The following is an 11,557-nucleotide window of genomic DNA, read 5'->3' as shown; positions in this document are numbered from 1 at the left end:
TTCCCAGGAAAGGGGAGGGAGGGCGCTCACAAACTCCAGCTGTTACAGTAATTCCTTTGCAGAGGTCTTCATGTATCTCACCTGTTCCCTAAAACAAGGATGTTTAATAAGCATTGCTCCCATTTTACAGAGGGATAAACTAAGGCTCAGAGAGGCGAGGTGGGTTGTTGTATATATAACTGTTCTAACACATGGCAGAGGTGGGATTTGAAACTGGTTTTTGCTTCCAGATTTAGTTTTCTTTCCACTGAACTCACCCCAAGGGTTGGTGTGTGTTTGTGTATCTGTAATTAATGTTTACTGAGCACCTACTAAGTGCTATTTAATCAAACAACCCTGAAAGGTAGTATGAGTTGTATCCTATAGAGTAGGAAGCAGGCTCAGAGAGGTTAAGTAACTTGACCAAGGCCACACAGCAACTACATGGCAGAGCTAGGACCAGAATTACATTTCCTGATTCTTAACCCACAGTGCCACCCCTGCACCCCATCTCCTAGGATGACACTGCTTGTGCCGTTTCCTCAGTACATTCCAGTCTCGCTCTGTGTGAAGGCCTAGGACTGGGATCCCCTGAGGCAGTTCCTCCTGACAGGTTTTTCCACCCAACTTAAGGAGAAACTGGGGCTTTGGGGTCAGGGGGCGGGAACCGGTTCAGAACAGGGCTGGAGAGGGCGCCCTCGTTGGGGTGTGTGTGCGCACGCACTGACACCTCCATCCATCCCCTGGCAGCCCTGCGTAAGCCCCTTACGCCCACCAGCCCATACCTGGGCTCAGAGCCTGGAATAGGACCCAGCTGTGACCCAGACCTCCCACAGAGACCCCCAAACTGGCTTGCCTGGGGCCCGTCCCAGGCCCCCAAAGGAATGCAAGTCCCAGCTTCCTGGTACAACTCTGCCCTGGGGTTGGTATGGTCCTGTCCCTGTGGTTTACAGCTTAGCAGCCAAGAACGGAGGCCAATTAAAGGTAAACATGTCCCACTTCCCCCAGCAGAGAGGTTCAGGCTGAGTGGGTCTGTTCGTGGATCTGTGACAGCGGCCGACCCTGTGAGGGAGGGGCTGAGTGAGGCGGAAGGTCTCTAGGGGGACAGACGGACGCTCTGCCACCTGTGCTCAGCACTGCGCGAAGGAGGCTCAGGACCCCGCCGTACCTGGTGTTCATCCTGAAGGGGGGGCTTTTTCCGCCATTTTCCATGAAGCTTGGTAGGCTCATTAGTTTACTCCAAATCACAGGCTGGTGACCCCCGAGCCCAGCTCTTCCCGCTTCCCCTGCCGCAGCCCTGGGCCAGGAGCCCCTTCTGCCACGTCCCCAGTTATTCCGCTCTGGCCGTCAGCACCTACAGACTCACTCTCCCACTTGACTTAGGAGGCCTTGGAGCTAGAGGCCAGAGGCCTGGCTGCACCCCCAGTCCCAGGCTGGGAGTGCCCAGATATTTGTCCCCTGTTCGTGAAAGCCTCTGTTGTCACAGCTGAAACCCTCCCCTGTGCCCCAGAGGCTCCTGGAATGTGGCTGTGAGGCGGGGTCTGGGCCCCATACAGGTGGGGCTGGTGACTGGGTCTCAGGTCTGGGTGTCAGGAATAAAGCTTTCCTTTGTGTGCAGGTGCGCGCGCGTGCGCGTGCGTGCGTGCAGGCGTGTGTGTGTGTGTGTGTGTGTGTGTGTGTGTGTGTGTGGACACTTTTCTGTCTCCGTCTGGGAGCTGAAACTAGGGGTACTGTGTTGACAGAAGCAGCTGGGATAGAGGAAAGGGAGCGAGAGGAAGGGGGAGGGGATTTGGGGGGGCAGCCCTGCTGGTCATCTTGACCACTTCAGTTTGCAAGCATTTCCGGTCCGTCATCTTGCTCCATCCCCGTGAGTCAGACTGGGTCAGAGTTATTTCCATTTTTCCAATTGGTAGACTGAGGCTCGGAGAGAGGAGGCTTGATGACTCAACGCCATGTAACTAATAAATGAGAAATGAGGAATTCTCCAGGCCCCAGGGCATGCCCTCTCTCTGACCCTGGCATCTCCCTGGGGAGCAGAGGAGATTCTAACATCTATGGAGGTCCCCACTCCCCCTGTGACACTGAATGCTCACTGTGGCCCTGTAGCTGGGGCCAGTGTTAATGGGGTCCGTGTTTTTTTTTTTAATATTTTATTGTGGTAAAATACATATAACATAAACATGACCATCTCACACATTTCTCGGTGCGCAGCTCTGTGGCAGTTCTGTGCACTCACCTTGTTGTGCAAGCGTGTCGTGCAAGCGTCACCCTCCATCCTCACAACTCTTTCTATCCTGTAAAACGGAAACTTTATCCCCATTAAACCATAACTCCTCATTCTCTCTCCCCACCCCCGGCAACCACCATTACACTTTCTGTCTCTATGATTTTGACTCTTCTTAGTGTCTCATGTAGGTGGGAAAATGGCGCAGTTTTAAGTCAGGAACCTGGCTCGGAGATGTTGAGTCGCACCCGGAGGTGGAGTCCAGCTCAGGCTCTTTCCACTGGGCTGCATCGTCCCATCCCTAGGAGGGAAGGCTGGCTCTGGGACAGCCTGTCGGCCTGCAGTGGGCAAAGGACAGAAACTGGCACAGCATCCCGGGTGGGCTGCCTGGGGCAGGGCCCAGGTCTGCAGTCTGGGCTGGAGCGAAATGGAGCTTGACCTCCACCCTTGCCCAGCCATCACCTTCTGGTGCTAGTGAGTAGGCTCCGGCCACCCAGACCTTGAGCTCATAGGAACTTTTTGGACCGAAACCAGGGGTTTGTGACTGGGGCAGCTGCTGCCTGGCCTGGGCCTGAGAGCGTAGGGAAAGCCCCCTTGAGGGGCTGCTGGAGGGGAGTCAGGGTGCAGAGAGAGGCTGGCTGGGGTCCAGCCCTCCCTCACCCTGGGGTGATGCCACATAATTTTTCCCGGGGTAATTGCTGGGGCCGTAATGTCTGCAGAGGCTTTGAGGAGCTATGGCTGATCTGAGTTTGATTATTTTTCTTTCAGAGGAAAAGACAGTATCCTCCCATCCACGAGACAATACCTCACTGTCTGGGCCCAGCACTCAGAGGCGGGCTCACTGTGATACTGGGCGAGGAGAAGCCCACCCCCACGTACCAGGAATACTCCACTACCCCAGCTCAGGTGCAGGAATCTGGAGTCTGGGGAGCGGAACACCTTCTTTTCCTGTCTCCTGTTTGAGTGTGGGGGGGGGCGGTCAGAGGACCCAGTGAGTCCCGGCGATGCCCTCTTACTAGCTGTGCCACCTTATACAAATCACTTCCCTCTCTGAGCTGCAATTTCATTCCTTCTGAAATAGGGGCAGGGATCATCTTCTTAGCTGTGAGGAATAGAGGCGGCGTGGATGCAGAAGTGCACTGTAAACTGTGAAGGATGCGGTGGAAGTAAGAATTTACTGTTATTAAAGCAATAAAAACAATGACCTGCATTGCCCAGTAGGTGCTGGTTATGGAAGAATATGGCAGGGTGTGACGGTCACTCACAGGGCAGATCTGATGCCCGAGGACAAAAAAAATGTCCCCGCAGGTGATGGTACTTGGGAGTCCTAAGTATTGGACATGCACCCCTCTATCCGGTGCCTCAGAAGACGGGGAGCAAGGAAGAGGCAGGATGGGGGCTCTTGGGCCTCAGGGCTTCCCCGTAAGTGGGAGCTGAGAGTGCCCGTTGCAACAAGGAAACTGAGACTTGAATGGTACCGTGTCCAAGGTTTTCCAAGCAGTGATGGGTAGAGCCAGGCTTGAAGCCAGGTCCCAGGGAATCCAGAGCTCCGTCAGCTTCATGGTGCTGCAGCTGTGGTCCAGGAATCCTCCTCCTGACCCTCCAGCCTGGTCTTGCTCACTTCCCCACCCCTGGCTCTCTCTAAACCCCGCAGCCAAAGCCAGAGGGCCAGGCCACGCCTCCGGTGGCACTGCCCACAGGTATCAGGTATCCCCGGAACACGGGCCCCTGAGCTGGCGGCGGAGAAAAGGGCTCTCCCGAGTGTTGGACTCCCCTCTCCGGCCTCAGCATCCTGCTCTCTGAAGCGGTGCCTCGACCTTCAAGATCTCCGAGGTGTCTTCCAGCCCGCCCTGCGGGCCTCTCTATCCCCCCACCTCCTCACGGTGCTCAGGCACATACAGCTTTCTGGATCGGATCCCTCCTCAGCTTCGTGGTGCTTGACGGGACAAACAGGGTTAATCTAGCGCCGCTGTGCAGCGACTTGCCTCTCCCTGAAGAAAGCAGGGGCTTTTTGGAACTTGCTCCCGTCTTATCTGCAGAGGTTTGCCCCAACTTGTCCCAGGAGCAAGCAAAGGTTCAGTGACATGTAGTTGGCAGGCGGTGGGATTATCAATCAGCCCCTTGTCAGCCCTGAGCCCGCTGGCTTTTGTGAGAATGCCAGTGCCATGGGGCTGAGGGCCGGTGTGGGGGAGCTGGAGAAGAAGGAGGGGGACTGGGGGTGGGGGAGGAGAGGAGGAGAGGGGGGGAGGAGAGGAGGAGAGGGGTGGAGGAGAGGAGGAGGGGGGGAGGAGAGGAGGAGAGGGGGGGAGGAGAGGAGGAGAGGGGTGGAGGAGAGGAGGAGAGGGGGGAGGAGAGGGGTGGAGGAGAGGAGGAGAGGGGGGGGGGAGAGGAGGAGAGGGGGGAGGAGAGGAGGAGAGGGGGGAGGAGATGAGGAGAGGGGGGGAGGAGAGGAGGAGAGGGGGGGAGGAGAGGAGGAGAGGGGGGGAGGAGAGGAGGAGAGGGAGGGAGGAGAGGAGGAGAGGGGTGGAGGGTTGGAGCATCAGGGAAGTGACAGATGCTGGCCCCTCTGGTCACCTCAGCTGGAACTTGACTCAGGATCCCTCTCCTGTCCTCAGCCTATCCCTGTGGGCCCTGCATTCCTCTGTGTACCTCTGCCCGCCAATCCCCAGAGCCCGCAGGCTCGCACATGGGGTCTGTGAGAGGGACCGCACAGGGCAGCGATGAAAAGTGGATTCTCGAACTGAGAGCGGGGAGCCGGCCACCTGCGGGCAGCAGAGAAGTCCAGCGGAGAGTGGAGTTGGCCTGAGCCTCTAAGAGTGCAGGCGGAGGCCTGGCAGACGTGATGCGAGTTTGCTCCTTTCGGTTTTCTCCTGGAGAGTAGAGATGAACCTGTAATCCAAGTGTTAAAACCATGGCCCGGGGCAAAACACCATTCATTCTGAATCATCTCTTTTGTTGCATTAAAAAAAAAAAAAAATAGAAAGAAAAGAAAAACCCCAAACCAGCCACGTGGAGGTGTGCAGGTGGCTGTGTTTGTCAGGAAGGCAGAAGGAGTTGGCTTCCCTTTGGGGGAGGAGACATGGCCCCACAACACCCTGGGAGGGGTATATAAGGAGCCTGGGGCTGGGGGTGACAGGTGCAGACCTCGGGTTTCAGCCCAGCTCACGCCTCCTGCCAGCTTTGCTTGTGCTGCTGAGAGCTCAGGGCTGCTGCCTGGCCATGAGCACCACATTTCTGCAGACTTCTTCCTCCACCTTTGGGGGTGGCTCGACCTGGGGGGGTTCCCTCATGGCTGGGGGAGGAGGCTTTGGTGGGGGGAGTCTCTATGGGGGAGGTGGGAGCCGCAGTATCTCAGCTTCTTCTGCCAGGTTTTTCTCCTCGGGGTCAGCAGGGGGCTATGGGGGCGGCTTCAGTGGAGGGGCTGGTAGTGGTTTGGGTGGAGGCTTTGGTGGTGGCTTTGGTGACTTCGGCGGTGGCGGTCTCCTCTCTGGCAACGAGAAGCTCACCATGCAGAACCTCAACGACCGCCTGGCCTCCTACCTGGAGAAGGTGCGCGCCCTGGAGGAGGCCAACGCTGACCTGGAGGTGAAGATCCGCGACTGGTACCAGAAGCAGAGCCCAACCAGCCCGGAGCGGGACTACAGCCCCTACTTCAAGACCATCGAAGAACTCCGAGACAAGGTGAGTCCTCGGGCGTCAGGGAGAGGGGAGCAGGTGGCTGGTGCCAGCCGCCTGGGGGAAATCCTTGCCTTCCCAGGTAATGATGTGTAACCTCGGCAAACTTGGAGCGTAGGGAATGCGTTCCAGGTGTGGATGCCCGCAAACATCTGCTCAACCTGGCATTGCTGGGGATCCTGGCACGCGGGTCTCGACCAGTAGGGGCCGAGGTGAGAGCAGTGTTCACACCCTGCAGGGCTCTGCCTAGAGCATTCCTTTGGGTTTTTTGCAAGAACGGAGGTGTAGAGATGAACCTCTGGTTCTAGGAGTCCAGAACACCAGGACTGCCTGCCTCACCCTTCGAATGTCTTGGGTGGCAAAAGCACTGTTGGACCTTCGGAGACCTGGAACTGGGTATGGGCTCTCCCAGCCACTCACTCACCCTTCTGCACCAGTTTCCGCAGCTGCCCTCCAGTTTCCCCCTGACTGGAATGTTCTGTAGATGCATGGCTGTGTTAAGGTGTGCAGGAGGCCGGCGACCGTGAGCTGTCTACAGGGGAGGCTGGTGGAGTACTGCCAAGAGGGCACCCTCTCCAGGCCAGGCACTTTCCACAGGGGGTTCTCCTCAACCCTGGTTCCTTGGTCTTTCATGTTCTGGAGACGAGGAGGGTGGCTTGGGACAGACCAAGTGGTGGCCTGGACTCTGCCCCGGGGCCCTACAGGCTTCCGTTGCTGGTGTCAGAGGGGAGATGTTTAGTGAGGGGTCCCGCCTGGGGTGCAGGGCAGGGCGAGCAGCAGGGAAGAGGGAGGGGTCCTCTAGACACCAGCTCCCTGTATCTTGCAGATCCTGGCGGCCACCATCGACAACTCCCGGGTTAGCCTGGAGATCGACAACTCCAGGCTGGCTGCGGATGACTTCAGACTCAAGTATGTTCCCTCTGCCCCCTCTCCCAACTCCAGTGGCCCAGACCCCTCACCCTTCCTTACTTGGGTTCCCTCTTCCTTTCCAGGTATGAGAACGAGCTGGCCCTGCGCCAGAGCATGGAGGCCGACATCAACGGCCTCCGCAGGGTGCTGGATGAGCTGACCCTGGCCAGAGCCGACCTGGAGCTGCAGACTGAGAGCCTGAACGAGGAGCTGGCCTACCTCCGGAAGAACCACGAGGAAGTGAGAGCCAGGCAGTGGCTGGGGCCGATGGGAGGCAGAGTGGGGCCTCTGGGGCCTCCTCATAGTTGGGGGAAGGGCTTCGCGGTTCAGATATGCACACCCCCCAACACAGGGGTCTCCATGGAGAGGAAGGGGCACTGTCGACCCAGACCCCTTTTCTCCTCTGATCCACAGCCAGGCCAGGTGGCCAGTGGGCACTGCTGTCCTGATCTGCTTCATGAACTGACACAAAGGCCCTACTGTCTTGAGGTCCTCCCTCGGCAGAACCTAGGGAGGAGGAGGGACCCTTAGTGCTGAGGGGCTCGTGCGATCAAAAGTCTTCACGTGCAGTGGGAAACAGGGGCCCGGGATGGGTATGGGGCAGAGCCAACATCACGTGGTGAGTTAGGGATGGAGCCAGGATTGGCACGTGGGACCCCAGACTCAGCTCTGGCTTCCGCCCTCTGTCTCTGAATGGACCCCACCCACCCTGCAGGAGATGAAGGAGTTCAGCAACCAGCTGGCCGGCCAGGTCAACGTGGAGATGGACGCAGCGCCGGGCGTGGACCTGACCCGCGTGCTGGCGGAGATGAGGGAGCAGTACGAGGCCATGGCGGAGAAGAACCGCCGGGATGCCGAGGCCTGGTTCTTCAGCAAGGTGGGCCTGACCTGCCAGCCCCGCTCCAGCTCCCTGAGCTCCTGGGAGGCCCGTGGAGCTCACTTGTCTTCTGCGTGACCTACAGACAGAGGAGCTGAATAAGGAGGTGGCCTCCAACACAGAGATGATCCAGACCAGCAAGACGGAGATCGTAGACCTGAGACGCACGGTGCAGGGGCTGGAGATGGAGCTGCAGTCCCAGCTCAGCAAGGTCTGGCTCCCACCCCACCCACCCCAGCCTCTCCCACCCTCCGTGGCTGTGTAAGCCTTGGCGTTCCCGAGCTCCCTTTGGGGCTGTTCCTTGCCATCCATTCAGCCTCTCTCCCCAGGCCCTCGGCGGCTTCCTGTCTAGCCTGATGTGATGTCTGTCGGTCTGCTGCCCCACCAGAAAGCCGGGCTGGAGAGCACGCTGGCGGAGACCGAGTGCCGCTACGCCCTGCAGCTGCAGCAGATCCAGGGCTTCATCGGCAGCATCGAGGCCCGGCTGAGCGAGCTCCGCAGTGAGATGGAGTGCCAGAGCCAGGAGTACAAGATGCTGCTGGACACCAAGGCGCGGCTGGAGCAGGAGATCGCCACCTACCGCAGCCTGCTGGAGGGCCAGGACGCCAGGCAGGGGCTCGGGTGCAGGGGGCAGCGAGGGAGGGGCCGGTTGTGGTTGAGTGGGGAGAGTCATCTTAAGTGCAGCGTCTACAGTGAAAAGAGAACAGAACAAGGAGTAAGAGGTTCTGGACTCTGCGCTCTAGTCTTTGGCCGCTACCTTGGGCAGGTCCTGTCACCTCTCTGGACCTGTGTACCTTCTGTAAATGATAGCAGTTGGGCTCGTGGTCTTGGATTTAATGCTGGTTCCATTTCCAGCATGAAATAGATGGAGTGTTATCACAGATCAGAATCTGTGTGCTTGGGGGTGGCTCTCAGGATGTCCCAGGCTTTAGAGAAGTCAGATGTGGGAGTGAGGGTGGTGTGGGGGCTGGAGAGGACGGCTTAGCTGTCTCCCGGCGCCTCCTGTAGGCAGACTTGAGTTTTTGTCTGTTGCTTACATCTGCTGCCCCCTCTCTTTCAGGATGGCTGGCATTGGTACCAGAGAAGGTAAGAGGCTTCACTCTTCTTTTCTTTTTTCTGGCCACACTGGGCGGCATGCGGGATCTTAGTTCCCCGACCAGGGATTGAACCCGTGCCCCCTGCAGTGGAAGTGTGGAGACTTAACCACTGAACCGCCAGAGAAGTCCAAGAGACTTAACTCTTCCTGAGTTGAGGGGAGAGGGAAGCTATTGAAGCCACAGTTCTTCTTGGAATGGGGAGGAAGGTGAAAGAGGCCAAGCATCCCAGTAGGGTGGGGACATGCCCATTCCAGTAGGTACCTCTTCCCCAGTGGGACCCCTCTATCAGCCCCAGGTAGGGTTGGGATTGAAGATTTACTGAGAACCTTCCAGGACGAGTAAGCTTTGTCCAGGGTATAGCCCCCGACCCCGGCTCCCCCTTCCCCGCCTCCCCCCCCACCCACCCCACCTTCATGCACTTATGGTGAGATGCCCGTGATTAATTTCTGTTTATGTACAGCTTAAAAGCCCCGACATTCTTGCTCACTGCACAGCACACCTGCCGCTGCCGCCGCCAATCTCTTTGATGAGTGATTTAGCACCAGTCCTCCTGGCAGCTCTGGGAGGATTGGCCAATGGCCATGATCAGGGGTGCTGTGCAGTTCTTCCAGAGCTCAGCCAAGGTCCTGGCGCCTTGGGAGGGAGGACAGGGAGAGTCTCCCACTCCAAAGCTTGCCTCTTCTTCCTACAGCCTCCTTGGGAGGTGGTGGCAGCGGCAAAGTCCTCATCAATGTTGAGGAGTCAGCGGATGGGAAGGTGGTTTCTTCTCGAAAGAGAGACATCTAAGTGCCCAGCGCAGGAGAGACACCCCCGTCATCCCCACCCTCCCCAGGCTGAGTGGACAGCTGGCTGGAGGGACCAGAAAAGCAAACTCGGGCTTCCCTGGTGGCACAGTGGTTAACAATCCACCTGCCAGTGCAGGGGACACGGGTTCGAGCCCTGGTCCAGGAAGATCCCACATGCCGTGAAGCAACTAAGCCCGCGAGCCACAACTACTGAGCCTGTGCTCTAGAGCCCACGAGCCACAACTACCGAAGCCCGCGTGCCTAGAACCTGTGCTCCGCGACAAGAGAAGCCACCGCAATCAGAAGCCCTCGCACTGCAACCAAGAGCAGCCCCCCACTCGCCGCAACTAGAGAAAGCCCTCGTGCAACAATGAAGACCCAACACAGCCAAAAAAATAATAATAATAATAATAATAAAGAAAAAAATAAACGAAAAGCAAACTCCAGGCACTGCCTTCAGAGGGTCCAGCTCAAGGGGCCCCTCATCTCCTAGTTGGGTGCTTCACATGCTTTCCCAGACCCTGCTTCAGCTTTCCCACCCCTTACAGCAGGGAGGTGCGGGAAGCAGCCGTCTTGTGTAACAAGCTCATGGTTTGCACCATGTCCATGCAATAAAGAATTGCTTTTCCTTTTGCAAATATCTCCTGGGAGTATGTCCAGTTTTTCTTGTTGGTGGCTTCTGAGGAAGCCCAGGGCCCACACGCTGCCATCCCCCCCGGCTTTGAACTCGTCCCTGCGTGGTCGCTCTTTGGGTTCCCTGGGGTGCCTGGGACAAATCAGGTGGCTCAGACGACTTGCTGTCTTGCTTACCCTCTTTAGTGATCACAGAAGCAGGAGGCGGGGTTCCTTAGAGCAGTGTGTTGTACTTAGCACAGGGCTGGACACACGGACTGATCACTTACTGGATGGTTGACTGAATCGATGGCTCTGGTTCACCACTCTGTGGTTGGCACTGTGCTAGGCACACCCGCCTATGGGTCTCATTTAACCAACTGCCGGTGGTCAGGATTTATTATTCCATCTTAGAGATGAAGGAACTTAGAGAAGCTTACAGATGAGGAGGTCAGGCTGATGACTTGCCCAGAGGCCTCGTGGATGGGTAGTAAGCAGCAGGGCTGGGGCTGGGTCCCACACCTGTATGACTCCAAGACCAGGGCTTGTTCTGGGACCCCAGGCCCTGGTTCTTCACAGCTCATTGACAGGACCTTCCTCCTTGCTTCTGGCCTTCACCATATGTACCCCTGAACCTCCCCTCTTTTCCAGCCAGGCACACCTGACCTCCAGAGCGGCTGAGCCAGTTCCCCTCTCTGTCCCCCTGCAAAGCTGGCCCCCATCCCCCCCGAAGCTGTCATCCCCCCCAAAGCACTGAAAGTGCCCAGAGGGAAAAACACCAGCTCCAGGAAGTCCTCCCTGATTTCTCCAAGCTTAAGTCCAAAGCAGTACCAACCCCTATTTGCCCTTCTCTGTCTAAATCCTGCTCCTGCTCTCCAGTCACCAGCCTCCACCTGAGGGCTCATTAGAGCAGCGGTATCCACGCACACCTGATTTGTCGCTTCTGGTTTGGGGCTGTTTCCTTTAGGATTCGTAGCTCCTGATAGAGGGCAGGGAATGAGGAAGTGGAGAACTCTGGGTGCCATGGCTGGGCTGGGCTCGGGTGAGGATTGTGGGGAGAGGGAGAACCGGTTTCTTTGTTCTGCTGGGAAGAGCAGGTAGGACGTGCCGCTGTTCTCCTTAGAATCAGATCATTTGGGAGGAGGGCCAGGCCCTCTGAGAGGGAGCCCGTAGGTCTCGCTGGGTACAACTCCTCACCCAGCAGCCGTGGCTGGAGAGAAGGTGGCATCTGTTCTTTCTGGGGGAGATTTAATCTAGAATGTGTCTCCTGAGTACACACTTTGAGGCCCGATTTCCCTGGGGCCGGAGGAAGGAAACGGAATTTATTAAGTGTCTGCACACTGCCAGGCTCTGGGCAGGGCATTCAATGGATGGCATCTCATTTATTCTCCAGACAGCT

The 11,557-nt window shown here is 57.5% G+C and overlaps 2 protein-coding genes across 2 annotated transcripts in view; both read left to right on the top strand.

Moving 5' to 3' along the window:
* LOC101329169 (keratin, type I cytoskeletal 14) overlaps positions 1-11,557 on the top strand; it is a 69,586-nt gene that overhangs the window by 46,080 nt on the left and 11,949 nt on the right. The window lies entirely within an intron of this gene.
* LOC117309468 (keratin, type I cytoskeletal 15) lies at positions 5,298-10,186 on the top strand. Its single transcript, XM_033847287.2, has 8 exons — positions 5,298-5,884; positions 6,705-6,787; positions 6,871-7,027; positions 7,503-7,664; positions 7,750-7,875; positions 8,053-8,273; positions 8,725-8,750; positions 9,453-10,186. Exons 1-8 carry the CDS (start codon positions 5,423-5,425, stop codon positions 9,545-9,547), a joined length of 1,332 nt encoding a protein of 443 aa, XP_033703178.1. The 5' UTR covers positions 5,298-5,422; the 3' UTR covers positions 9,548-10,186.

This window comes from Tursiops truncatus, chromosome 20 (assembly GCF_011762595.2).
Source record: "Tursiops truncatus isolate mTurTru1 chromosome 20, mTurTru1.mat.Y, whole genome shotgun sequence".
NCBI classification, from domain to species: domain Eukaryota; kingdom Metazoa; phylum Chordata; class Mammalia; order Artiodactyla; family Delphinidae; genus Tursiops; species Tursiops truncatus.
Note: the sequence above shows the minus strand (reverse complement) of the source record. Positions and strands in the feature narration are given on the sequence as shown.

Coding starts and splice junctions, on each gene's coding strand:
- LOC117309468 (XM_033847287.2), top strand. CDS start 5,423: ATGAGCACCACATTTCTGCAGACTTCTTCCTCCACCTTTGGGGGTGGC. Junction 7,665..7,749: donor AGGCCTGGTTCTTCAGCAAG/GTGGGCCTGACC, acceptor CGTGACCTACAG/ACAGAGGAGCTGAATAAGGA. Junction 8,751..9,452: donor TGGCATTGGTACCAGAGAAG/GTAAGAGGCTTC, acceptor TTCTTCCTACAG/CCTCCTTGGGAGGTGGTGGC.